At 47.7% G+C, this 25,606-nt stretch overlaps 7 protein-coding genes across 7 annotated transcripts; 3 read left to right on the top strand and 4 right to left on the bottom strand.

Annotated features, from left to right (window-relative positions):
* Positions 1-263: 263 nt before the first annotated feature.
* GGS22DRAFT_175526 (MSF1-domain-containing protein) lies at positions 264-2,100 on the bottom strand. The gene has a single exon (XM_047963280.1). The coding sequence runs from the start codon at positions 1,577-1,579 to the stop codon at positions 818-820; it is 762 nt and encodes a 253-aa protein (XP_047814082.1). The 5' UTR covers positions 1,580-2,100; the 3' UTR covers positions 264-817.
* A 1,046-nt stretch (positions 2,101-3,146) lies between these two features.
* Positions 3,147-4,125, top strand: GGS22DRAFT_175525 (glutaredoxin). Its single transcript, XM_047963279.1, has 3 exons — positions 3,147-3,263; positions 3,356-3,638; positions 3,723-4,125. The coding sequence occupies exons 1-3, from the start codon at positions 3,237-3,239 to the stop codon at positions 3,893-3,895; spliced, it is 483 nt and encodes a 160-aa protein (XP_047814081.1). The 5' UTR covers positions 3,147-3,236; the 3' UTR covers positions 3,896-4,125.
* GGS22DRAFT_175521 (gamma-glutamyltranspeptidase) lies at positions 4,126-6,511 on the bottom strand. The gene is made up of 4 exons (XM_047963278.1): positions 6,115-6,511; positions 6,030-6,048; positions 5,620-5,969; positions 4,126-5,551 (listed from the first exon to the last, which is right to left on the bottom strand). Exons 1-4 carry the CDS (start codon positions 6,277-6,279, stop codon positions 4,265-4,267), a joined length of 1,821 nt encoding a protein of 606 aa, XP_047814080.1. The 5' UTR covers positions 6,280-6,511; the 3' UTR covers positions 4,126-4,264.
* Positions 6,512-7,658: 1,147 nt separating this feature from the next.
* On the bottom strand, positions 7,659-9,492 carry GGS22DRAFT_175517 (S-adenosyl-L-methionine-dependent methyltransferase). Its single transcript, XM_047963277.1, has 6 exons — positions 9,166-9,492; positions 8,830-9,114; positions 8,727-8,777; positions 8,357-8,667; positions 8,100-8,297; positions 7,659-8,051 (listed from the first exon to the last, which is right to left on the bottom strand). The coding sequence occupies exons 1-6, from the start codon at positions 9,403-9,405 to the stop codon at positions 7,889-7,891; spliced, it is 1,248 nt and encodes a 415-aa protein (XP_047814079.1). The 5' UTR covers positions 9,406-9,492; the 3' UTR covers positions 7,659-7,888.
* A 3,717-nt stretch (positions 9,493-13,209) lies between these two features.
* GGS22DRAFT_87428 (fatty acid desaturase-domain-containing protein) lies at positions 13,210-15,008 on the top strand. The gene is made up of 4 exons (XM_047968308.1): positions 13,210-13,592; positions 13,657-14,458; positions 14,515-14,683; positions 14,759-15,008. Exons 1-4 carry the CDS (start codon positions 13,536-13,538, stop codon positions 14,931-14,933), a joined length of 1,203 nt encoding a protein of 400 aa, XP_047814078.1. The 5' UTR covers positions 13,210-13,535; the 3' UTR covers positions 14,934-15,008.
* A 1,278-nt stretch (positions 15,009-16,286) lies between these two features.
* On the top strand, positions 16,287-23,699 carry GGS22DRAFT_175508 (uncharacterized protein). Its single transcript, XM_047963276.1, has 5 exons — positions 16,287-16,833; positions 16,890-17,404; positions 17,467-18,076; positions 18,126-22,615; positions 22,685-23,699. The coding sequence occupies exons 1-5, from the start codon at positions 16,806-16,808 to the stop codon at positions 23,336-23,338; spliced, it is 6,297 nt and encodes a 2,098-aa protein (XP_047814077.1). The 5' UTR covers positions 16,287-16,805; the 3' UTR covers positions 23,339-23,699.
* Positions 23,700-23,908: 209 nt separating this feature from the next.
* On the bottom strand, positions 23,909-25,337 carry GGS22DRAFT_175504 (Protoglobin-domain-containing protein; the record flags this gene model as incomplete). Its single annotated transcript, XM_047963275.1, has 3 exons — positions 24,758-25,337; positions 24,423-24,693; positions 23,909-24,359 (listed from the first exon to the last, which is right to left on the bottom strand). The coding sequence occupies exons 1-3, from the start codon at positions 24,861-24,863 to the stop codon at positions 23,912-23,914; spliced, it is 825 nt and encodes a 274-aa protein (XP_047814076.1). The 5' UTR covers positions 24,864-25,337.
* Between the last annotated feature and the right edge of the window lie 269 nt (positions 25,338-25,606).

The raw sequence follows: 25,606 nt of genomic DNA, 5'->3' as shown, positions 1-25,606 counted from the left end.
GCCTCAAAGTATTACATGCATAAGAATGATTTAATTGGAAGAAATGATTCTACGATTGCTACAATAATTCTATAGTCGATCTAATGATTCTAATTGTTACATGCATAGGAATGATTTAATTGGAAGTAATGATTCATAACTGATATAATGGTTCTATTATTTAAACTTGAAGTTGTTACAATATTCACCTAGGTATTTTAACTGTAATAGGTTCGATTATTCGATTCAGTTCGATTGGTATACTGTTGCATTGCTTCATTAGTCGGCTGCTTGATTGATAGATTGATAGATTGATATATTTACCTTATATTGGAAAGTGCCCAGGTACGTAGATTGAAAGGTTGGGATATTGGTAGGTAGGTAGGTTAGTGCGAATAGTAGTAGAGTTAAGCATGCCCACATTGTCATGATAGGGGATACTGCATGTCGTGTGTAAACGATGAAATTACTTTCAGAGTACCATAAAGACAAAATACACAGTAGCCGCCTTGAGAAGTCATGATTGTTGAAATATCGTAATGAATTGATACATGAGGGGAGTAGAAAAAGCGAACTACACCATGTCCTACCCAACTAAGTCGTATCAGAGGAATCATAGGGCATCACCCGACTCGTCAAATCAGCCTCCCGCCCGTCCTCTCCCCCTTTCCTCGTCGCTATGGTATCAGCCCAAGTTACATTCGTTCGTTCGTTCATGATGAATTCGAGAAACCCCCCTCCACATTTTTGCTTCCCCTCCTAGCTTAGTCCCCAACGCCTTGCTAATTTTGAAATTCCACATTTGGATATACAGGTTTTGTGACAGTGACCGAATAAATCACGGTTCCAACAGGGCCTTACCCTCCCGTCGCTTGAGTTCCCTTAGCTCCCGCAACACGGAGAGGACGCCATTGTTCCGCAATCGTTCTAGGACGATTTTCATCCCGTCCCTTGACTTAATCATTTGGTCGTCGGTCTTGTTGGATGCGATGGACTCGATGCTGCGCTGGATCCGCTTGGCTCCCCAGCCAGAGATCCATTCGCCGAATCGCCGCGGGCTATGATCCTCGCCTTCATCGATGGATTCATCCACCGCCTTCTCATGCCTTTTACCGCCACCCAGGGTAGATCGGTAGGAAAACGTGGTCGTGACGAAGGTGTTGGGGGTCAACGATCGGGGAGTTTTGTGGGACACTGCCAACGAAGGCTGGTCGGGAGGAGTCACAGAGTAATGCTGCTGCTCCACTACACTCAATACTCCCGTATAGTTCAGGTTTTTGCTCTCAGTCTTCATCCAGCCTTCTTTAATATCTACGACGCTAGTCTCGAGGACGTAGCTTGACTTATCGCCACCTCCGCCCGTGACACTGCTTGGCAGTAATTTTACCACAGCCGACGGCAAACGAGTCTTTTTCATATGGATGCGGGTCGTGTGCAGTCGACCGGTTTTGGGGTCGACTTGCGACGAGATGGTGTCGGTGGAGAGGACATGGCTCGAGAAGGGATTCAGCTGAGGCGAGTAGTACCTTAGGAAGAAGGCGAGGGTGACGGTCGGAAATGGGTGAGAGTAGGCGTGGTTGGTGGTGTGGGTGAGGACCATTTTGATAGTGGCGAGTTTGTCTCTCTTTCAGTTCAATTCGAATATCGATAGCTTGGCCGTAATATTGAAGATTGAAGCGGGGTAGAGTAGATCAGGTAGTCAAATATGTCAAAAGGGTCTCGTCAGGTTCCGATTATAGACGTCCCTGTGTCTCGGATACTTATATCGACATGAGGCTGGTTCGCTGAGGTTTCGATGCTGTTGCCTCGAAACCGTTCACAGAATTCACTATTTTCTCTTCTTTTTTTTCCACTTCCCTTTTTAAAACAATTGAAGTATGTTTGGCCTTCAAGAGAGGCAAGTTCAATAAATATTTAAACACTCATGAGCAATTATTGAATTGTTCGAGCGACTTAGCTATGTAATAAAGAAAAGGGGAAGAGAAGTAAGAGGAGGGGGCGGAAGACGGAAGGCGGAAGATGGTGATGCCAGGTGATGCGATGATGTGTGTGTTCTGTGTGGTGGATGGTTGGTTCATGGCCTGTTGGAGCGAACTAGAGCGAGTAAAATCATCGCAGAACATTCGACCGCCGACAAATCCGTCCGAGCCCCGACGTAAAAAGTCAATTTTTAATCTACAATACATTGATCCGACTCGCCGATCGAATAGCCCACAGCGCTTTTGATTGGTTAAACTCTCTTCAGAATGCGGGGAAAGCTTAGTCCTTAAGTGGCAATGCCCAACCTGTATCATTTCAACCAATCAGAATTTAGCATATTCACACCTTACATTACCTCCATATGCAGCCTCTAGGACTTACTGTAGAGTGAGCTTCGTTCTGCTTACCCCTTCTGACAACTCGACGACGATCCGGACAAAGAATCCAATCGAGATGGGGTCCAATGCATATTTCTTATTCTTTGTTTTCTTGGTAGCAATTTCTACTTTCGAAGGAACTGGTCATATGACATTCATACCCGGCAAGACCAATGATATCAGCAACATCTTCTAGTCAGCAATAACGCACGTGGTCATATTGAACCCGTCAACTCAGACTATGAGCCATTGGTTGGATATTTGTATAACGTTAGGTAACTTCAATGTTAGTCTTCAAGGTTTCTAAGTATTGTTATATTTTTATTCTTTGTGCAACGTTTAGTATTACTAAGGAAACTTGAACCAATCTGGTCGCAACTGCATCAAGTCCGATGTACATGGCTAGTTTCAATCAAAGTGTAAAAATGAGGATTCAAATCTCCATTCGAATACAATTGCGCGTCCTCATACGACAACATTTGATGTTCAGAATCAAGTGAAACGGTATATATATATCTGAATTATATATCATTCTTTATCTTGTCCTACCTTCAATGTCTCACTATGGTATGTTTGACATTCAAGTTGACGAATGTTCGTTTACCTCATGCCACTTTACGGCTCTATCACGTGAACGAGATACACAGGATCAAGATTGAAGATTGTACGAAGTACATACATGTACAAAGTACTTTGCACTCGATTTGTAATGAAATGCGATTGAATGTTGATTGGTCAGCCGCCACTGTGGCGCGAGCTCCCCTGTAAACCCGATTAGATCCGGAACGAGCCGTTTACATCACTGATTCAACAATTCAACTTTTTCAACTGCATACGATAAACCGGTTTGAAGGAATACTATCGAGCATTGTTTGTCATAACTGGGGACAGCACATCAAGATGTTTTCACGACCTCTATTCTCGGCGGTATGCCCCACTTGAATCTCTTGAATCTATCGTCTACCATCTATGTCGAGAAATCAAGAACCCATTATGACTAATGCCTCTTTCGACGCCAGACGCTGCGACAAGCCGCTCGTCCTTTAGCTCGGCCGGCCGCATATAACCTCAGACCTGCACCATTCTTAACATCCTTCCAACAACGACTACTATCTGACCAGACGAAACAAGCGATCGAGAAAGCCGTCGCATCCGCTCCCGTAGTCTTGTTCATGAAGGGGACACCCGAGACACCCCAATGCGGTTTCTCCCGCGCCAGTATCCAGATTCTTGGTTTACAAGGCGTTGACCCTAACAAGTTCGCTGCCTTCAACGTTCTAGAAGACTCAGATCTCAGATCAGGTACGGATGACCCTTTGATATCATAAGTCGGTGGAAGTAAAATGGAAATAAAATTCGCAACTGACTTGGCGATTGTTGGAATAGGTATCAAAGAATTCTCCGACTGGCCTACGATTCCGCAACTATATATCGATAAGGAATTTGTCGGTGGATGCGATATCCTCGTTTCCATGCATCAAGATGGCTCGCTAGCCAAGATGTTAGAAGAGAAGGGCGTCCTAGCTCCAATAGAAGGGGCGTCCGATTCTAAGGAATGAAGATTTCGAAAGACAAGAACAGTAGAATAGATCATCGGATAACCAGACATGGCGTGCACAACCTGGTTGTATATTCAGATATTGAGCATATGTACTTTATGGACGAGTACTTGGCCGGATCAGCTAATGAAGTCGAACATGATATAATGACCAAGTCATGCATGGGACGTAAGGGACATACATACACGTGTGGCTATATGAGAAGACGACGCATAGAATCTTACAACACAAAACTTGAACTCATCTCAATTTAATTTTCTCGCTATACTTTGGGCCTGTATTTACTTGATTGCTAACTGCCACTTAGTTTCACGCTGAAAACCACACTCCTCTAAATAAGGATAAAAATAGGGACACCAATCCCAAACATCATAGAGGATACGCAGCGCCGTCACTCCTGGGATCGCACCCGGCAGACCAAACGCCAACACCCTCAACTGGATCCACACTCCACCGAATAATCTGCCCCCTCCCAAACATCGCCCTCTCCATATCCGCCACAACCTCGACTTGATGCCCCAAAGCCTTCAACCCCTCCACCGTCTCAAGGGGCATCCCTTCCTCCACATGCACCGTCTTATCCCCCTTCCCCTGGCTCCCACCAGGCCCGATACAAATCCTCGGCGCATCAAGCGCCTGCTGCGGACTCAACCGTCCCACAACCTGCCCAAGCAAAACCTGCACATGGCCCTGCGGCTGCATGAACCCGCCCATAACGCCATACACGCTGTGCAAACTGCCATCGTGCAAATTCGTCACCAACGCCGGGATGATCGTATGATACGGCCTCTTCCGCGGCGCCAGCACGTTCGCATGTCCGGCCTCTAAACTAAAGTTCGCCGCCCGGTTCTGCAGCGTGAATCCGCATCCGCGGGGGACTATACATGACCCGAACCCCCCGTAGTTGCTGTTGATGAAGGAGATCGCGTTCCCGGAGCTGTCGGACGCCGCGAAGTATACGGTGTCGCTGCTTTGTAGCGCGGGTGATCCGTGGGTTACTACATCTGATGCTTTTGTCGCGTCGAAGAGCGCGGCGCGGGATGCGAGGTAGGGTTGTGAGATCAGGGAGGAGGTGGGTACGACGGTTTCGTTCGGGTCCGCGACGAACCACGTCCCGTCTGCGAAACTGATGCGCAGTGCTTCGATCACGGCGTGTAGGTACGGAGCGGTGTTGAAGTCTGCGGGAGTGAAGGTTGGGATTTTGCCTTGTGCTTCGAGCTCTTGGATTATTCCTAGCGCCATTAGGGCTACGATTCCTTGCCCGTTTGGTGGGTGTTCCCAGAGCTCGAGGCCGAGGTCTGTAGACGAGGTGGAGACGCTGTCTTTGAGTAGCTCCTGTACGTTTTGGCCACGGAATTTAAGCGAGATCGGATCGACGGGCTCGGTACCCGTGGCGAGGTGGTGTGCCAGGTCGTCTAGCTCCAGGTGCCCGCCTAGGTCTTGGATTACTTTGACCAATTCGGTCGCGATCCGTCCGGAGTAAAAACCCGCTTTACCTTCCGTGGCTAGGGTTCGGAAGGTCTGTGCCAACGCGGGGTTCTTCATTATCTCCCCTGCTTTGGGGGCACGCGCGCCGTCTTTTGCGCTGGCGTCCTTTTTGAGTAGTTCGCTGCCGTTGGGAGAGGCAGTACGGATTTGCGCCTCGGATGCGTCCCACTGCAGGAGTATGAATATGAATGCCCGTGACTGGGATTAAGGGGAAAGGGAAAGGGGCTTCTGCTCACCCAATACGCGACCCCTTCGGCAACAGGGAAGCCCTTCTCACCAAGCTCAATTGCCGGTGCTAAGATCTGCTCCATCGTCACCTTACCGCTGCCGAACCGCTCGACGGTGTCGACCCATCCGGCTGCTGCTCCTGGGACAGACACGGCATGCACGCTATCCATCGGGATCTTGCCTGATTCACCGTCCTTGAGGCCTAGGGAGCCGCGGATGGTCTCAAGAGTACACTTGTTCCCCGAGCGACCTGAGCCGTTCATGGCAGACACCTTTTTTGTCTTGGCATCGTAGAACAGGCAGAACATGTCACCGCCTATGCCCGTCGAGCATGGCTCCGTCATGTTAAGACCAGCGGCTGGAAGATCTCGTTAGCATGCCGAATTTGGTTCATATCGTGTCGTATTATAAGACATACCAACAGCTACAGCCGCATCCTGAACAGATATGTGAGTATTGCTACTAGTAATCGTTTAAGGTATCATATGTATGTGAGCACGTACAGCACAGTTTCCACCCGCTTCCAGTACCTCGATGCCGCATTTCGCCGCTAGCGGTTGCGAGCATGATACGATGCCCTTGGTACTGTGGACTACGCTTCGACGGCTGGCGAATTTAGAAAACACATGCGATTCCGGGGGAAACACGGATGACGTTGTAAGAGGCATGATGATGTTTTGCTGCGTATTCGTACCGTCCAATTCGCGGGGTATCAGTCAAGCCACCAAGAAACTAGGGATTTAGTATCGTCAAAGTGAGACAATAGGGAGAGATACTTTATAGGTATATGTATTTTTTTCTAATAATGTTGAAGCTAATGTTTCGGGCAGATGGTAATCGACAACGGCGTGAATATGCGATTGACGATTGACTCTATCTTTTGCGCTTGCGCTTCTACCCGAATATCTAACCATCCTCGGTAAATAGTCAATAAATGACTGATAGATAGCCCAGCTCTGTTATAGCGTGCTCGGCGCCCCGAGTTTCGGAGCCTTCCGATTGTGACGTTTTCGGCTACTGGTTCGGGATTAAAAGTATTAGCACCAATTAAAAACAGCAAGTGATACCTTAAGAACAAGAGATATCAAGTAACTACCTACTATGTAATCTCAAACCGCGTAGTCTGTTCTTTCCATGCTATAATCATCCCCTACCCCCTTCCCCGCTCAACAATCCCGCGCCGCAGCACGCCGCTCCAGCGCACCTTCCGCCCCAAGCTCCGTTCCGGCGCAGTATATACCTCGTCAAACGCAACCAAAACACCGGAGTCAACCACCCCAGCCTCGTCCTCCCTACCTATGTAGGCACTATACATGCCGGGGATCCGGACCAGCAGTCATAAGCCATCACTATTTTCACTAACGCAGTGAGATGGTTCTCGTGTCTCACATACCCCAATGTCTCTGATCCGCGCCTCCGCCACTTTATGGCGCCAGCCCCGCCCTCTGCCGAGGAGTTACTTGTCCCCGACCACCACGGCAGGAAAGGCAAGAATCGGAATGATCGGATATTGGCTGTTGCCTAGACGAGCGCCTCAAGCCACTGTCGCTATCACGGACATCCCCAGAACCCGTTGGATTAGTGGCGGTGTTAGCGGACGTGGCGGAAGGCACGCTTGTTAGATCCTTGGGTCGCCGAAGTACTTGTATATGCTAAAGCCGATCGACGAGCCCGTGGGGATTAGGTATGTTTCTAATGGTACGATGCCGGAAATCGTGAGCGGGATGCTGCCACGAGGTGTCTACGATTTTGTCATTGGCGGTTGGCTGGCTGTAGGTCTAGTGTGCGGGGACGAGAGGCGTGGCGCTGAGGATGGCCGGTATTATGAGGACGGTTTTAGACATATTTTTCGTTTGGCTTAGTTTGAGGTGAGTATAAGTCAGGATAGGTACTAGGTAGGTAGGTACCTAGTACCTACCTAGTAGTCAAGTACGTCCAGATTAATGATCCGGATGATTGACTGCATGCCCCTATTCAGGCCTAAATACGACTATTCCATAAACACGTTTAAACTACGGGTCATATTACAATGTCATGGAATCATATACACCAGCGCAGTACATTCATATTTGACAGCTACGTAGGTGAGGTACCTACCTAGGTATCTAATACCTACGAAAATAACCTGGCAAGGAAGTAGAAGATGTAAATTCGACTTTGTTACCGGTTGCTTGGCATATACAGCTCATCCTTATGACAACACAATACAACTGCCAACGTTGGAACCTTGAGCAGATATAATCGCGTAAGGGATCTTCCAGAGGGCTTAATAGGGCTCTACCCTTGCCATTCTGCGTCGATGATCCATCTCATAGCATCTGGCGGGTGGCGGGCACCTAGATACTTGAAACGGGGATCAGCCTGGCGAAATAACTCGGGCCATTCTTTAGATCCTCGTTCCTTCGCGTTCAGGAGCTGCAGCATTCCTATATCCATGATACTTATAATCATTAGTTATGCGTAGTATAATGCGTTGCGAGAGGCTTACATTGTTCTTCGGGCATCTGCTTTGTTCACAATCGCAGTATCTGGCATCATACGGTCGTGAATCACAATCTTGGCACCGGGTTTAAGAACAGGTATGAGGTTCCGGAGAATCTGGATGCAGTACTTGTCGGCCCAGTTGTGGAAGATGCAGCGGAAATAGTACACATCGCCAACTACTGTCTGCTTGTTAAAGAAGTTGCTGGGAAGTCATTGTTAATACTATATCTTCCCTTCAGGTCAGCATTATGAGCAACTTACTGTGGCATGAATGTGACCCTGTCTTTGAGTTCGGCGGGTAATCTAGCAGCCCCTTCCTCCACATGGACCTTTAGATCTTGGACAATACACTTCATGTTAGGGAATCGCTTAGCAAGACTGATAGACATGCTGCCGTGCGACCCTCCGACGTCTACAACCGTCTCGTCGCCTTTCCAGGGATAATTATCCGGCAGTAAATTAGGCGGGTCTATGTCTGCGAAGAAATATTTTCCAAAATTTTCCGCACGAGCAGGGTCTTCAGCAAACGTCTCATACATGCTTTTATCGGTATTGTGGGCGAGGTTGAACCCCTAAGGTATTTGATTAACGTTTCTTCCATGTATACCTAGACTTCTCAATCTGAACTCACAGTTTCGGTGTTCTCTTCGGAATTCGGCCACTTTTGCAGTGCATCGGCCAGCTAACCAGGTTAGTATGTACCTAGTGGTCTCCTATATATCGTTGGTAATTACCTTGGTTGCCGCAGGCCAGAATTCGTCTAGTTCAACCAGGAGGGCGGCCCGCGCCATCTCATCACTAGCTGTAATGGCTGTAAGGATTGAGTGGGTGATCACGCCTGGCGTTTTCTCTAGAAATAAATTATGGTTGATGATGGCGTGCCTGACGATTCGCTGAATGTTGCTCACACTCAGACCGGAGAAGCTTGACATTGCTTCGAACGAGGTAGACTCGCCTATAGGAAACGACTTGTCTAGGTTGAAGCGAATAATTGTTTTAACGCTGGAATATGCAGTCCACTATAGATATCGGTCAGAACGTGCACTGGTTGGGGAAGAAGTTCCATTTACATCAGATCGCAACAAGGTCTTTGGACCAGTCACTAATGCTTTCAGCTCAGTGCAAGCTTCCATGATGGCTACCCGAGACATCTGCAAATCTTTGGCAGACTCTGGTATAGGCAGAGTCCAGAGCGCATCGGCTTCAAGAGAGGGCGTAGGCAATCCATTCTCGGTAAAGAAACTGTCAAGTTTTGCAGTCTCCCTAGCAATAGTCGAGGAAAGCTCGACAATCCTATTCGGAGAAGCCATTAGTGAGTTATTTAGAAGAAAGTACGGCGAAGTTAGTATAAAATCTTTGGTATATTCTGAAAGTCTAGTTGATACGAAAAGAGTGAGATGAGATAGGTAGTTAGGACAAAGCCTTAGGGGCCTTAATCTAACTTAAATAATGCTTACCAGGTATACATGTCTATCTATCTCGAAAGCGGTACCGAGATACATAGTGCAGGAGTGACCTACATGTATATGTAGGTCATGCTAGTCCGCGTGGCTCTGTGAGACAGAACTCGAGCAAACTGATGTCATTCAGTATACGTAAGCGCCTCGCCGGTGCGAATACGTCGAATTTAACTACATCAACTCATGATATCGGAAGAGGCCAAGCCAATGAATATGCAATTCAATTTGTAGATTTTTTTGTAAATAGGGCTGAGTACTGTTAGACATTTATTAATTATTTCGATGAATACATACTCCTATCCCGGTGGGTGCTTACATATCAGAGTTGCATCTTCACGTTCCTTGCAGGGAACGAGATAGATATATCCCTTCCTAGCTAGGCATGATCTTCCATTCGGTTAAGCGGATAGTTCCTCTAGGATCTAAGCTTTGATAAAGTGACATATCGTATGTATGTCTCACCCAGCGGAATATAATGAAAGGGATGTGATTTGCTATATTAATCGGCATATCAGACAATGTTGTAGCACTGCATCAGACTCTTGATTTGGAATTGGCTTTACCAAACCTTGCTGCATATAGGTAGATAGGTATCCATTGGATGTATAAGAAGCAAATAGCAGATTGGTCGATTTTGGAAAATTCTGTCAACGCTTTGGTGCTAGGAAACTTTGGTGGGAGTAAGGGAGAATCCACGCTCCCTTTTTAAATCTCGCCCTTCTCACGAACCCCTCGATGACGTCATGATTCCGAACAATATAAATTGCTTGTCGACGGCGAGGTTGCTAGTTTTATTGTTACGTGGAAAGATGTAAGATAAAGAACCACGAATCCAAGTAAGTCTTAATACAAATATTTCTTTTTGAAAAAAAAAAAAATCTAGAGCTTATTTAAGTCTGTCTGTACTTTGCGACCGATTCTACCAACAGCGTTAATGACAGAACACATTTACTCGATACTTCGGATTATTCAGTTAACACACTTAAAATAATGAATGATTTCTAGTTGATGTCCATATTGTGTGGGTATCTAGTGGTGTGCATGAAAGCCGGTATGCGACTTGCACCATCACTGTATGGTGAACTACTACGGATGTCGAGAACCATTGCTGATATCTCAAAGGATTGAGATCTGTGCCATGACTGAGCCTTTCGTCAACAATGTATAAAAAGGCGCTTGGGTCTCCCATCTCAAGTCAATATGTGCAAGTTACGAAGACATGATCCTCATACCTTGGGATATATGAATACCTATGGATCAACTAAGAATCCTTTACAGTGAATGAGACAAATATACCTTTTTACTTCATATCAGGTATTTAATACATATACATCTAAGATATTTGTTAATTGAGTTTAATATAGAGGAGTGATGCTGAACTTATTTGAGCGCAGTTGATTTATGAGTTGAGGGGTTCTCGGATCGATACAACCTTTTTCCGCTGGACTCAGACTGTCGCCAGTGCGAATGACGATACTGTACCAATTTGGGGATCTTGGTGATTGGCTAACGTACATTCGGGACATCTAGGTACGGATTGCATCCCGTTGACTCCGCCGATTCTGGTACTAATACCATTACGGTTAACACAATATAAAGCCTCACGTACTATTACTAATTTGAATCAGAGGTGGCGTCTTACAGCGTATGTTAGTTTGAGGGATGAGTGCCATCTCATTTCTATTATGTAATTCATATCCTTCGTAGGTAGTATTGATAGTTGTCACTAAGAAAACATCTCGTTGAATGAGATAACTCCATTCAGCCGAGATCGCAAGTTTCCAAAGTCTAACTAGGTAGGCGTTGGTATAAACACACATTTTATATCCGCCGACGGAATACTATTACTTCGGGGTTTATAGATAGGTAGGTACGTTAATATATGAAAGGATATAGGTAGGCACTAGGTAGTTATCTTTGAGATAGGGGAGAATCTTGGCAGTCACCCTTGGTTGGAAGTTGTGTGGTGTTCTCGCTGAGCCGCATAGGTTTTACACCGATTAGACTTTCCGGGTTTAAGATGCCGATACGGGCGTTAGGTAGATATATGGGTTTCTCAGAGAACAGTGATTTGATATCATTGTTACTTGACGATTGTGTGGCATTACATAGAGGAATGGAACATCTACGATGTAAAGAGATAATAGAAAGGAAATAGAATGATAGTTGGGCTTGGTTGGTGTATCGTCCTAATCCTAATCGCCTTTGATGTCTGGTGGAGATGATGCCCAGATAAAATAGCAATTTTGAATCTCCGCAAGGCTTATGATCTGCAGAAAACCTCAAAGCTCATTGGAAGCTGAGTTGGCCCCATACTCAGCGTGCTTTCTATGTATGTTAGATGGACACATCGTGGACTCATTCTCGAACGATAGAACACCACGAATCTGGAAAATGGGAATCGGTGAGTGCAGCAAGATGTTCACGGTGGAATCGCATCCATGACGTTGCAAGCTGACAGCAAGTTTCCCCAGTACCTGATAACCAAGACAGGGGTTTTCACATCTGTGACCGCCGACTTGACAACGCATCCTCGGCTAACATCTGAATGCCTCCTACCCGGTATCCATGCCGCATAACATCTGAAGAATGCAAAATCACGTGCAAATGTTACATAGAAGTCGATCTTCCTGCCCAGCCAACATCGAAGTAGATCTGATTGGTTGAGAAAAGGGATTAGGGAGACGAAATAGTAATAGGTTGCGGTTCAAGCTCTTGAAAATGCCGAAAACGTGAGACTAGTTACGAAGTAAGTAGAGATAAAATCTCACAGGTGCTTGATCAGATGTCGGTAAAGTATTGCCTTCATGCAGGTCTATATGCGGTCATCAAGCCGAAAGACGGGAATTTCCAGGGATATTATTAGGTTTTTCCAGCCTGCAGAATACGCTTCTGAACGCCCTGTAGAATTGCCAAGTATGATCGTGCGCGTTGCAGATGTACGCTGTATGTAGGACTGAGAGGTTTTAAACCTTGATGCTGCATCTTCGACCGCCATTACAGTCTGATGAAGTTTGCTTACTATGTACTGTAGAATATGGCTGTATGGTTGTCTATTTTGGTTGTTTAATATTATTTGCTTCGTCCAACTTCGACAAGCACAAACGACGAAGCGAACCGGGTTTGATAGGAGGCCTCATTCCGAATGTTTCCATTGGCTGATTGTGGAGATAATAATGGAGATCTGGAAAGAATCTGGAGATAGTAAAAGGAGATAATTTTGTTGTCCACGCATGGGAAATTTTCGCATTTCTCATCTTGATAATAAAAATGTGTGACAAGGGTCTGAAAAAAAACCCACCTAGAATTTTTTGTATGAAGCATCATTGGTCAGGATCGACAAGCATCCCGGCGCACTAAAATTTTGCAACAAGGATTGGCTCGTTTGAGTTCCTTGGATCTAAATAAGGAAACTTAGTTAGATTTGGTTTAGTAGGGCTCAAACTATAGAAGTCTGACCATCTTACGAACCGTGCTGGCATAGGCTGGTACAACAACTAGAATAGCTGGTGAAAGATGACCCGCTTTCCAAGACCCAAACCCTACAAACCCCAGGACCCCTATCATGAAATACCCATGAAATAAGAGGATCATGAGAGGACCCGGCAGAACGTTGAGGTTCTCCTCAACGAAGATTTGCGTTCCAGACCCCCACGTGTAACTCGTAAGAGATTTAGTGGAGTATCGTGAAATATCAAGCAACCCCTATTCCTCAAAGGTACCTAGGTCCTGTTACTATGTAAGTACTAGGGTCTTGTTAGGTAGCTTCGTACAGGGTTGGCGGGTAATAAAACCAGCGATAAGATTTGTCTGAGGAAAAATTTCTGCAAACATTCAAAACGAGGGCGGTGAGATCGAGAAGTTCTTTCTTTTCTCTATTTCTAGAGACTGGTGAAAGAGTGCTGGAATCGTAGTAGACGAGAACTATCGCAATTCGCTGGCCGTATTCCTGTTGATTCAGTCAGGACTGAACCTTCATCATGTCGACGATCACGCAGGTCGAAGTACCTGCCGTAAGGGCTCGCACAGGTCAATTGGTGAGTGAGGAAGACGCGTGCTAATCCAGACGAATGCCTCCGTGTATATGCTAACACGTGGCAGAAACTCAAGGCAGAGCATGCGAAGCAGGAGTTTCCGGATATCAACACCATCAGAAAGGCTATTCCTCCTCACTGCTTTCAGCCTTCGACGTTGAGGTCACTGTCCTATGTTGCTCGTGATCTCGCTATGGCCGCTGCCCTCGGGTACGCTGCTTTGACATACATCCCGTCTGTGCCTAACCAAGCCTACCGGACCCTGCTGTGGACTGCCTACGGCTTCTTGCAAGGCCTTGCCGGTGTTGGCCTTTGGATTTTGGCTCATGAGTGTGGTCATGGCGCATTCTCGGTCCATCGACACCTGAACGACTTCGTAGGTTGGGTTTTGCACTCAGCATTGGGTGTGCCGTTCTTCTCGTGGAAGTTTTCTCATGCCCGCCACCATCGCTTCACCGGCCACATGCAGAAGGACATGGCCTTCGTCCCAAGGACGAGCCCGTCGGTCTTCATGCAATCTCTAGCGAGTATCTTCAGCTTCGTCGATATGGATGTTCTAGAAGATGCACCTTTCATCAACTTGATTCGTCTGCTAGGTCAGCAATTGGGAGGATTCCAGATTTACTTCCTCCTAAACGCGACGGCTGGAGAAGACAGCATGCAGAACATGGACGCCAAATGGTGGAGACGCAGCCACTTTGATCCCTTCAGCGGCGTTTTCCGTCCCCAAGAGGCGCTTTACGTCCTGATTTCCGATCTCGGTCTTGCACTTGTTTGTGCCGCCCTTTACTACGGCTCGATGGCTCTCGATTGGCAGACGGTGTTCCTATTATACGGGGTTCCGTACATCTGGGTCAACCATTGGCTAGGTCAGTTACATATTCCGGAACGAATCCGAGTGGTTAGATGATTAACAGTGTAATAGTGGCCATCACGTACCTCCACCATACTCATAAGGATGTACCTCACTACGATGGTGAGAAGTGGTCTTTTGTCGCAGGCGCTCTTGCGACTGTTGACCGAGACTTCGGTTTCATTGGCCGTCACATTTTCCACGGCATTATCGACACCCACGTCGTTCATCACCTATTCTCGTAAGTAAATCCGATAGACGGGTGCAATGCTCTTGATTTTGCTTTTTGCTTTTGTAGCAAGCTAACAATAGTTAGACGCATTCCCTTTTATTACGCGGAAGACGCTACGCGGGCGATCAAGCCTCTTCTTGGCGACCTCTACCACAGCGACGATCACTCATTCATGGCATCTCTGTGGGAGACGTCCCGTGATTGCCAATATGTGGAAAACGACCCAGCTAACCCTGGTGTTATGAAATGGCACGAATAAATACCTGTTAGGCTTTTCAACTTCGGAGTTGTAGGGCATCATGCATATACATCGACCAGATCATTTTTCTGGCATCGGATATATATAAAAGGCGTCGGCATCGAATAGATATGGCAAATAGACGGGGCAGATAGAATAGAGTGCCATACCTAGGTACCTTGTTGCGTTAATCTGAAATATTCCACCTCGTCGTAGGCGAGAGAGTACACATCTATTATTCGTAACATGCGCCACAAGTATATAGGTATCTGTACAAGGGTGACTTGGTTGTGTACTGACGGGCAATCGATTGGATAATATGAGGAGGCGGCCTTCATTCCGTATTGGGTAGAAAAGAGTATGAAGTCCTACAGCACAATGAGCAGAGCTGAAGGCCGTTACATAGGTACTTCGGCACTTACGGACACATAGTAGGTACCGTACCAGATATACGAGAAGAATCTCAGACCCTCAGTTTCTAGATCTTTGAAGATTCGAACTTGTCTCCAACTATGACATCTTTTCTCCCTGCAACCACGGAACTTTGGTCTTCGTCATCTGGAATCATCGAACGGCCGTTTTTCGACGATACACATGTACAGCCGGTATGCACCCCATGGACCCTAAGTACCTTAGATGTGGAACCGTCGAACTTCATGTCTCACCGATTGATCTGTGTCTCACGTTGCAGCGTTGTACTATACCCGTTGATTTCTTACAGCCGTTTAGTGCAACGCGCGGCCCACTTTCAACCGTAGGATTTACGTTCCAATCGTTGCCAACCTTGAATACAATAAGGTACCTATCATACCTAGGTATGATCCTCCAAAGAAAGAGGCTGGAGCCTAGATCTTCGAAAGGTGTCGATAGTCGGGCTTCACTAGAGGCAAGCCGAATTTCAATAGGTATGAATTGTGCTGACATGCGTCCTAATCGGCGACTATGTCTAATGGTAATGCATATATCATGCATGGCGCAAGAAGAGCAAATTTCGGAAAACGACCGTAAGCGGAATGCTCTGTCTGGTTGACCTAGGTCTGGAGGAGCTGATCCCCAACGACATCATACCCTCTTTCTCATGGCAGAATCATGTTTCTCTCCATTGATCAATCAAACCAATGAACTAGAATTCCCGATTTGTATTGAGAGTAAGCACTTTGTTATGAGCTTTGTACGAGGCTGCGAGGTAGGGATGAACAGCTAACGTCGTTGAAGGGTTTGGTTACAATCGTTGCCATTTTTGGTCCACTGGGACACAAGAGGCTAGCTTCGATCGTCTGCTAGCCAGTAAATCTATCAGAATCAGATTCTGGGATCTGGGATTCCTCGATGAGACCGAACGCCGCGTATGTGCGCCACCTGCGGGATCGTGCCGTGGAAGCTCCCTTCAGGCTTCGACCTCAGCTAGCATCGTGTGCGCCACACGCTATCGCTAAGATGCCACAACGTCCAAAATAGGAAGCATCCGTGCATAGCGTAGTAACTGCACATGTATCATCGACACCATCGTAATGATTTATCATACCTACTCTCGCGTACTGGTACTCACCGGACGTGCCGCCGTCTCTAAGCCCCAGAGACATCGAGTAATCCAATGGCGCTGCATGTTTCTTTTGATACAAAATTGCCTATTGACGGATTTCAACGATGTAGCGATTCTCCCTTCATAACGGAGATTGAGTCGGTTTCCCCGATGCGGAATTCAATATTGCTGGGGGTAGCTGGGGGTAGCTGGTGATCAGCTTATATCTGATAGATGAGACGGCTTGGAAAGGCGTCGGCATATCCTCGAGGAACATTGGAAGTTAAGAGTAGGGGGAACCCCTAAAAGTCCTCAAATATCCTCAAGGAGGCCCCGTCAAAGCTCTCCAGTCCTTCATTAATAGACACCACATGTTGGGACTTCGTAAATTACCGCAAAGTAAGACATCAATGTTATATTCCTATCATACCAGGTATTCATTAATAACTCCTTAGGTCTGCGGAACCGCAGGTCTGTTTCCTCGTCACACTCGTCACAGATTTCTGCGGAAGAGCCAAAGACAGATACAAACATGCCTTCGGCCTTGAATGGTAACCATACCCCTACGGAGTCGATAAAGCAAACCATCACCTCATCTAGTGAGGTTGATGTGAGCGGCTCTACTACCGTCCGTACTACTAGTCACTCCGAATCGAGATCATCGAATCGCATTCAAGTTACACGCACCATCGAAACGACTAGGCGAGTGAGGTCAAGGTTAGTACGCGAACTGGACGACGTGGACGATGCCTACCTCAAGCAGATCGACCTCCAGGTCTACCTGGGGTACATTGCAGATGAACGCATCATCCACATGCCCAAGCGAGGGAGCCAGTGGGATCAAGTGCTGAAGGAAGCCGAATTCTTCGGTCTTCAGATTGACGAATTCACGACGGCGGTGAAAGACTTTATCACTGACAGCACGACTATACGGGATACCGCTCTAGCAAGCTGCTATCTTCTCCTTCAGGTAAGACCTTACCCTTAACCCCCCCCTTACACATAACCTCGACATATTGCTGATGATCTTAGCTCGGCTGTGAACAAGCCCAAGCCCTAGAACCAACTTTCAATACCTTGTACGAGCTAGGTCAACTTCTTGCAAATACTCTCGAGCTCCGATCTCTATTTGTGCTTAGCGAAGGCATCGCGCATGCTCTCGGAGAAGTTATCAACGGTCTCGTATCTCTTCTTGGAGATATTGCTATATTTTATCATCAACGAGTCAGCCGTCTCTCCAAGAATACAGTAATAATCGACTTTGACCGTGAGTTTGGACGCCAACTAGAGGATATATGCTCCAAGAGAGAACAGCTCATCTACACAATTTGGGCCTACAAGCTTGGGAGTAGCCATGGCGCAGGTGACGTAGCGTCGCTGCACCGAGAGCTAGGCTCGACCTACACTCACGTCAAGTCATACATATACGGCCGCACCCAAGAAAAGAAACGCCGTGTGGAGGGAACTTGCGAGTGGCTCGAGGATGACCTCATCGAGTTTCTCGAAAAGGATGAAAGCATCCTTGCTATCACTGGAAGTGCCGGGTGCGGGAAGAGCATGCTCGCATCTTGGGTACGAGATCAGTTGGAGAGACCTGTTGGCCATTTGGACCAAAAACATAGAACTCTCTCTTATACATTTAGTACGTTTGTTCCCTTCGTCAATGATCCTTTCTAACAGAATATACTTAGCTGTTGAGTATCCGGAACATGCAACTTCTGTGGCATTGTTGAGGAGTCTACTCTCCCAGCTTCTGGAGATTAGCATTGGTGATGTCCGCCTCTTCGAGCAGCTATCATCCGTTCTTGCGAAGTTCGATGGTCAGCACAATGCGAAGGAATTCGCCAGCCAACTGTGGACCGTGCTTGACGCCGGCCTAGCAACAGTCAATAGCAAGGGGGTCAATCTCACTATCATTGTTGACGGGCTCGATGAGATCGCTGGCGGGGATTCGGTTGCGCTCGAGTTATACAGGCGCATTCATCAAAGCGTCAAGAAGCTTCCCAAGATCCGCGCCGTCACATTCTCTCGCCCTCTCTCCCATCTTGGCCAACCTGACTGTAAACACCTAGTTGTTACTCCGGAGCACGTTCATGACGACATCCAGCTTTACTTAATTGACGGCCTTTCTAAACGCAGTGCCTACACATCTCAAGCGCACGCAAAGCAACAGGAATTGCTCAGTCAGTTGGTATCTCGCGCAAGGGGTTCATTCCTATTCGCATACTTATCACTGCACCTCCTTGATGCCGGCGTTGATTTTGATATATTTCACAAGTTGATCCATACCATTAAGCCCGACCCTAGCAATAATCATGACAGTCTTCTCAAGGCACTTCTCCTTAAGATCAACCTGGAAGATATTCACATCAACCGCCTATTGACCTTCATGGTGACTGCTGAGCGCCCGCTGCAGCTAGGAGAAGTAGAAGACCTGTTGAAGGTTGACCTCTCTAAGGGCACCGTGTCATCATCCCACATCAATGTCAGGAAAGTGATCTCCGCGACATGTGGGCTCCTTGTTCTACATAAGGGTTCCGTCCGATTCAAGCACTCTGTTGTTCGAAACTATATTCGTGGGCTCTGCGGATCTTCACTTTTATCCCTCAAAGATGCTCACAAGCAACTGACGATGACACTACTGTTATTTTCTAAACAAGTCCTCACACAGCCGTGCGAGCCGTCATTCGATTCTGTAAACAGCACAATCATCGACCAAGTCTATCAATCCCACCCTATCGTTCAGTACACTGTCAAATACTGGATCATGCATTTTCAGCATTCCTCTCTCATGAGCACAAAAGGCGACTTGACGGTTTCACCTGATTTCAAGAGTATTCTCCCAGAATCTACCTTCTTCGTCATGATGGAATGGGTCAGCTGGCAAAGCCAAACTACCTCGCAGTCCATTCATCGCCACGAGTTGGCTTTAAGAATTCGCTCTGCCTGTTTTGGCGAGAAGCACCACAGCGTCCTTCAAAGCCTGATCATCCTTGGTATTCTGTACCGGTCTCAATCAGAATTAGTCAAAGCTGCCGAGTTTTTCTACCATGCTTCCATCATTGGGCAAACTATTTTATATAAATTTAGCCCACTGGTAGTTACCTGCACCTCAGTGTTCTTGGCTTGCACCGAAGAGATTACTTACACCAAACGAACTACGATCGTCACCTACCGTGAAGAGATGATGCGCTTCTATATAGAAGTGTGTCAGGGACAGCACGGCGCAAACTCCGACCAGGTCATTCGATTATATGAGTCGCTAGTTCAGCTCTACCGAAATATCCAAGAGGAGCATATGGTAGCTGTCATTCTCAAGGAACTCCATGAAATCGTCGTGATCCGATTTGGACGTGGGTCTGACCGAGAACGCGGGCTCACTAAGGAGCTGGCTAAAATGAAGGTTGTCCTCAAGAAAGGAGATACCAAGGAAGATAAAGATCAATATGAAGATCTTCTCTTTGAAGCCAGCGAAGAAATGGAGCTCACTGATGAACTACGGTTGACCATCATCCTTCGTCTTGCCGAGACCTATGAGAATCAGCATCAATTCCTCCTCGCGGAGAAGTTGTATGTTGCTCTCTGGAGCCGCATCTGTACAGCCTGTCGGCAGAAGACAACTGCCGAACTTCAGATGGCACAACTCAACATCGCTCTGAAGTATGTCGAATTCTTGCGCCGTCATAAGCGTGACAGTGAAGCCTGTAACATTATGGTTTGTGTCTGGGCCGAATATGAGCACCGTTCGTTTGAGTCCAAGGAAATTGTTCTTCAGCTGAAGAAGCTTTCGGTACTGTTCAGATCATTCGGCATGCTTGTCGTGTCTGTATCGATCCTTAATAGAGCCTGGGGTTGGTTCAAGGAGCATAAGATGACTGAGACTGAAGAAGCCGCCGAGACCACGACTATCATCACTGAAGTAGTTGAGGAGATCACAGAGACTACTACCGAAGTCACTACCACAACAACGGAGACCGAGTCCATTACCCGCGATGTTTACGAGACGACCTACACGCGAGCTAAGTCCGGAAAGGTGGATCGCCACTTCTTCAAAGCCTCTTTGGCTCTGGTCAGCCTTCACATAAAACAGGAAAAATGGTCTGAGGCCGAAGTCATTCTTCGACAGTCGCTGGAACTTGTGTGGAAAGGTGTTTTCTCTGTAGACGAGAAGCTTACACTCGAAGGAAGCTACATATCTGAGACAGTAGGAACAGCATCACGTCTTGCTCTTTGCTATCATAAGCAGAGGAAGTTCGACAAGGCGGAGCAAATCTATGTCCGTGTCTGGAAGACATGCCTTACTTCATTGAAGGCTGAAGATCTTCTTCTCACGGATATCACTACTAAGATCCTCCTGTTCTATGAGGAGTATCGGCGGTATGAGAAGATCGTCGAGATCCACACCCATCTTCTTCAGCACTACCGTAAGCATCTCGGCGTCACACACAAGCTCACCATCAACACTCTCTACCACCTGGCATCCACCTACAACCTTCTTGGGCGCAAAGAGGCATATGACTACTATGCCGAGATTGTGACAGCCTATACTCAGAACGGCATCGTCCACGCCGAGGCCTTCAATGCCGCGTCTATTGTGTTGAAGCACTACCGGGAAGAAAGCCGCTGGACGGAACTTCAGAAGCTTTCCGCTACGCTATGGGAAACCATTACGAAGCACCACCACGAGCATAAAGCGTCGGAGGAGTTCATACAACTTGTGTACGAGCAGTACCGGTACGTCCTCGAGTTCCATTCGAAGGTGGAGTTTTCGGTTCTCTACAAGATCACCGTCGAGTACCGCGAGACTGTCAAGAAGGTCTTTGGAGTGTCGGTTGCTATTTTCCTAACTGCCTCAATTGCCCTTGCAGAGGTCTGCGAGAAGAGTGAGGAGCATCAACTCGAGTCGGTTACGCTCTACGAGGAGGTTATCACGAAGACAAAGACTATCACAACCTTCACCGAGACCAAGATCCGCACTCTTAAGAAGCGACTTTCTACCCTCTATGTCACCGTCATCACAGGTGGCAAGAAGACTGAGACGAAAACTGTTGAGCGAGCTATTACTGTGTGCTCTGAGACATACGAGCACTTCAAGATTCAATATGGATGGTGGCATGAGACGACGCTCCTCAAGCTCAAGGAGCTAGTTTTGATCTACAGCAAACATAGCTCCGAGAAGTCTCACTCCATCATGGTCAGCCTACTGCAAGAAAGTGTCATTAAGATCTTATCCACAGCGACCGTCGCAATTGAGCTGTACCAAGCCGCGTTGACACTTTCGTCCATTTACAAGACCGTCAAGCTTGAGCGCGAGGGCCATGAATTACTCCGCCAACTTCGCGTGCTGATCCTCTTCCCGGGCTTCGATATTTCCGAGCAGAAGATCAGCATCAAGCTCGAAATGAAGGTCACCAAGGTCTCGCTCATTTTCCTCATCGCTCTTGAAGAGGGTCTGTTCCACGCCGACGGGAAGCCGGGCCACAATCACTTCTCGCAAATCATGGCAGACCTTCTCCTCGAGACGCTCCTGTACGAGCAGTACGTCCAGGTGACAACTCACATGACCGAGAAGACTAGCATCGAGATCGTGCTCGAGCACACTGCCCGCCTTCGCAGCCTCTGGGTTGCCCGCGGCCGCACCAGCTTCGTCTCCGTTTTGGATAAGAAGCTATTCGCCGTCTTTATCGAGCGATACTCCAAGGTCCTCGGTACATACGCCAACGACCGAAACGCGTCGTACGATCTATTCGTCGCCCTCCTCACCGAGATCGGAGACGGCAGCGCGACCGAACGCACCACGGTCGACTTCGCCATGGCAACGGTCAAAGCAATCAACACCATCGTGCAGAAATACGCCGTCGAAAGCAAGGATCTACCCCGCGCCCACGCCGTCGCCAAATGCGGATTCCAATTCGCTAGCGCGCAGCACTTCTACCACAACCGTCGCCGCGGCGTACTAGGCTACAAGCTCGCAGAGCTATTAGCCGGCCACGGGGTCCCGACCTGGAACACCGCCAACGCGCCACTAAAGGAGTCGATGCTACTCACCAGCCGCACCGTGCTGCAGACAGTATTCGCCGCGTTCCGCGAAGCCAACGTCGACTTCGTCAGCTTGCGATTCGAAGACCTATCCAGCCTAATCACCCTCCTCGGCGACCAGAAGAACTACGGCGAGCTCGAGGTAAGTCCCTTCCCTTCCCCTTACATATCTTTGCCAACTTACCTAACTAACCCTTCCCTCCTACCGCAGAACCTCCTAACAGCCCTCTGGCGCTCCCGCGAAGTCCAACGCAGCTGGTCCCCCGCCGTGGTCCTGCACATAGGCCAACTGCTAATCGACGCGCACGTATCGGCTTCCCACATCGACAGCGCGATCGCACTCGCCGACATCCTGTATTACAACGTCCGACAATCGCGGGGCGGCCTCGACGCGCACGCGCTCACGTACGCGAACAAGTTGTCTGTCCTCCTTACGCGTGCGGGACGGACCCGCGATGCAGCGCGTGTGCATGCGGAGGTGTTGCGGGATTTGGACGAGTCGCGATCGACGATGGCACATATGGACGTAGGTGAAAAAGAACGGTTGCGTAGCGCGGCGGACGCGCATTTAGAGGGGTTGCGACGGTGCGGGTGGGGCACGCGGCCTGAGGGAGCGAGGATGGCGGCGGGGTTGTATGAGAGGTTGGGGCGGCGGTACGGGGGATTGAGCGTGCAGGCTGTGGAGAAGTGGGGGGCCGTGGATGCGAAGAAGGAGCGCGAGGTTATGTATTCCGGACCGACGGTTTGGAGTTTGGTGGTGCAGAAGGAGGGGGTTAGGGGAGATTTAATTGTTCCTGCTAAGGAGCGTTGGGGGTGGTTTTCTAGGGGGAAGGCGGTGGGGTTGGGGGAGGTTAGTGTTGCGTAGGTACAGTACCTACGTGGATGACGTCGTTAATAGGACTGTAAGATTCTACGATAGGGGTAATGAAAAAGGGGACGAGTTAATGGATGGGGAGATGCCGATACGAGGCAGGTAATGCGGTAATGAGGCGGAGGATATATCACTCTTTGGCATCACGGATTTCTTTCTGTCGCTTCACTTTGGACATACTCCTATTCCCTACCTATCTGTACTTTCTCTTCTCTCTTGTCGTTTGAGGACTGGTTCCTACATGTACCTAACTACCTACTATCAACGGATACTCCAAAATTTCATAGCAATAGTTTCAAGATTCATTTCAGACTTTAGGTCAGTTCAATACGAGTAAGGTGATGTTGTTTTTTCATAGGTGCTGCTATATGACCCTAATAACTCCATTGAATGCGCCATCCCCCAGTACTACTCCCCACCTATGCCCTACATTTTAATTCCGTTAAATATACAGATTCTTCAAACCTAAACCGGTAGTCTTGTTGCTGTCTTTCGCTAGATGCATCGGATAAGGGCGATTTCCTTGGTATAAGCTCCTACATCCCTATCCCTGATATTGCTTTCGCCTCAACTTGTTTCTATATGTGATCGGATTGGCAACGATGATGTGCAGCCGTTCTCCTTCTCCCCCTTGTCGCCGCATCCGGTACAGGCTTCGGCTTTTTCCACGGCAGACAGTCCTGAGAAGGGGCAGGTTGGCGACGAAGGTAGCCCTTCTTCAATATCATCCAGTATCTTCTTTCCGTGCAGGAAGCCTTCCGGCTCCACCTGCTGCTTCTCCATCTCTTCGGCAAACTCGTCACCATCTCGGACGTACCACTTCGCAAATAGGTCGTTTTGAACCCAGATCACCTTACCGATAGCCTTGACTAGAGCAATCTTCTTATCCATCCGTAATCGGGGATGAGAGAGAAGAGCTTCCGTGAGAGTGTCCTGGATGAAAGCGAGGCATGCGCCTATGTGAACGTATTCCACGTGGAGGGGGTGCTCACGCCCACGCCCCGTATGCATCATGCTGGTATTCGTTAGACCACTTCAAGCAACCTTGAACTTATGAGATGGCGTGAATAAAGCTTACCCGACTTTATCTAGATATTCCCAGAATTCCAAAGTACTGGGGTCGGAGCATAGTTTGGCCAGATACGCCCTCAGGAACATCTTACGATGCAGGATCTGAGGGCTATTCTCGTCGAGGTTGTCGTCCACGGGTCCATCGTAACTCGTGCTTCTGGTTTGGAGCGCGCGTGCTGTGATGTCGTACTGCAACAATTTTTGATATACAATATTGACGATGGCTGGGATAAGTTGCTTTATGTATTTGGACCCTGTCATCAAAGCTTCGATATCATCTTAAATCCTGTTAGCTTCGGGCTTTCCATCAGACCGATACCAGGTACACTGAAGGTCTCATACTTGAACTGAAGTCGATGAAGGAGTGAAGATATTGAATCCGGGCTTCGAGGTTGGTGTACAGATCTTTTCGATCAATATGTTGCCTGGGTCGTGCTAATGGTCCCATCGTGAGATTGGTAAATACCTAGGTAAACTACGGTATGGAAATAGAAGCCCTTGTAATCCAACTGGATTATACTAGGTACGTGATGGACAAAATGGTATTTAATAATCGATAATTTTCAATTGGCATTCTAAAAATATTTCCTACTGCAGAATGGAGTTTTATATATGTATGTACTAGGTATGTCCATGTACAATGATGTAGAAGGCCGACTTGTGTTGCAGGAGTGAAGCGATGATGGCGTGATATCGTGTGGGACCATCGAACCATCCCGTCGGGCGCTTTTTTACTTCTGGGCTGACCGGGGACGTTAGGGACGTTGACGATGCCAGGGATGAGAAATTGAGGAATTAGGACATCGCCCATTCGCGGGCTTGTGTTTTGTCATCTCCAGAATCTGAGCTATATCAGGCCAACATGATGTCACTTTTGATCTATCATCCGACTCTCTCAGCCCTTTAGTCGTGGACTTCAAATGTTGTTTGAAGGGTAAAAGTTCTTGTATTTCTTACGTTCTAAAGTTCAAACCGAGACCGAGGGGAAGATGACGTAATCTCAACGCTTACGTAACACTCCGAAGTCATGACGTTTAGATGAATATTGCCATTATACACTTATGCATATGATTGAATAATCACATAAACCTGGAAGGTCATCCTCCTGAGTCACTTCAAACCTGATTAGGTACCTAGGTACTTAAGAAATACAAAGTTCAACAATTATTTATTGTCCAACAGTAAAACCCT

This window comes from Annulohypoxylon maeteangense (genome assembly GCF_022496945.1).
Source record: "Annulohypoxylon maeteangense strain CBS 123835 unplaced genomic scaffold GGS22scaffold_29, whole genome shotgun sequence".
Taxonomy (NCBI): domain Eukaryota; kingdom Fungi; phylum Ascomycota; class Sordariomycetes; order Xylariales; family Hypoxylaceae; genus Annulohypoxylon; species Annulohypoxylon maeteangense.
Note: the sequence above shows the minus strand (reverse complement) of the source record. Positions and strands in the feature narration are given on the sequence as shown.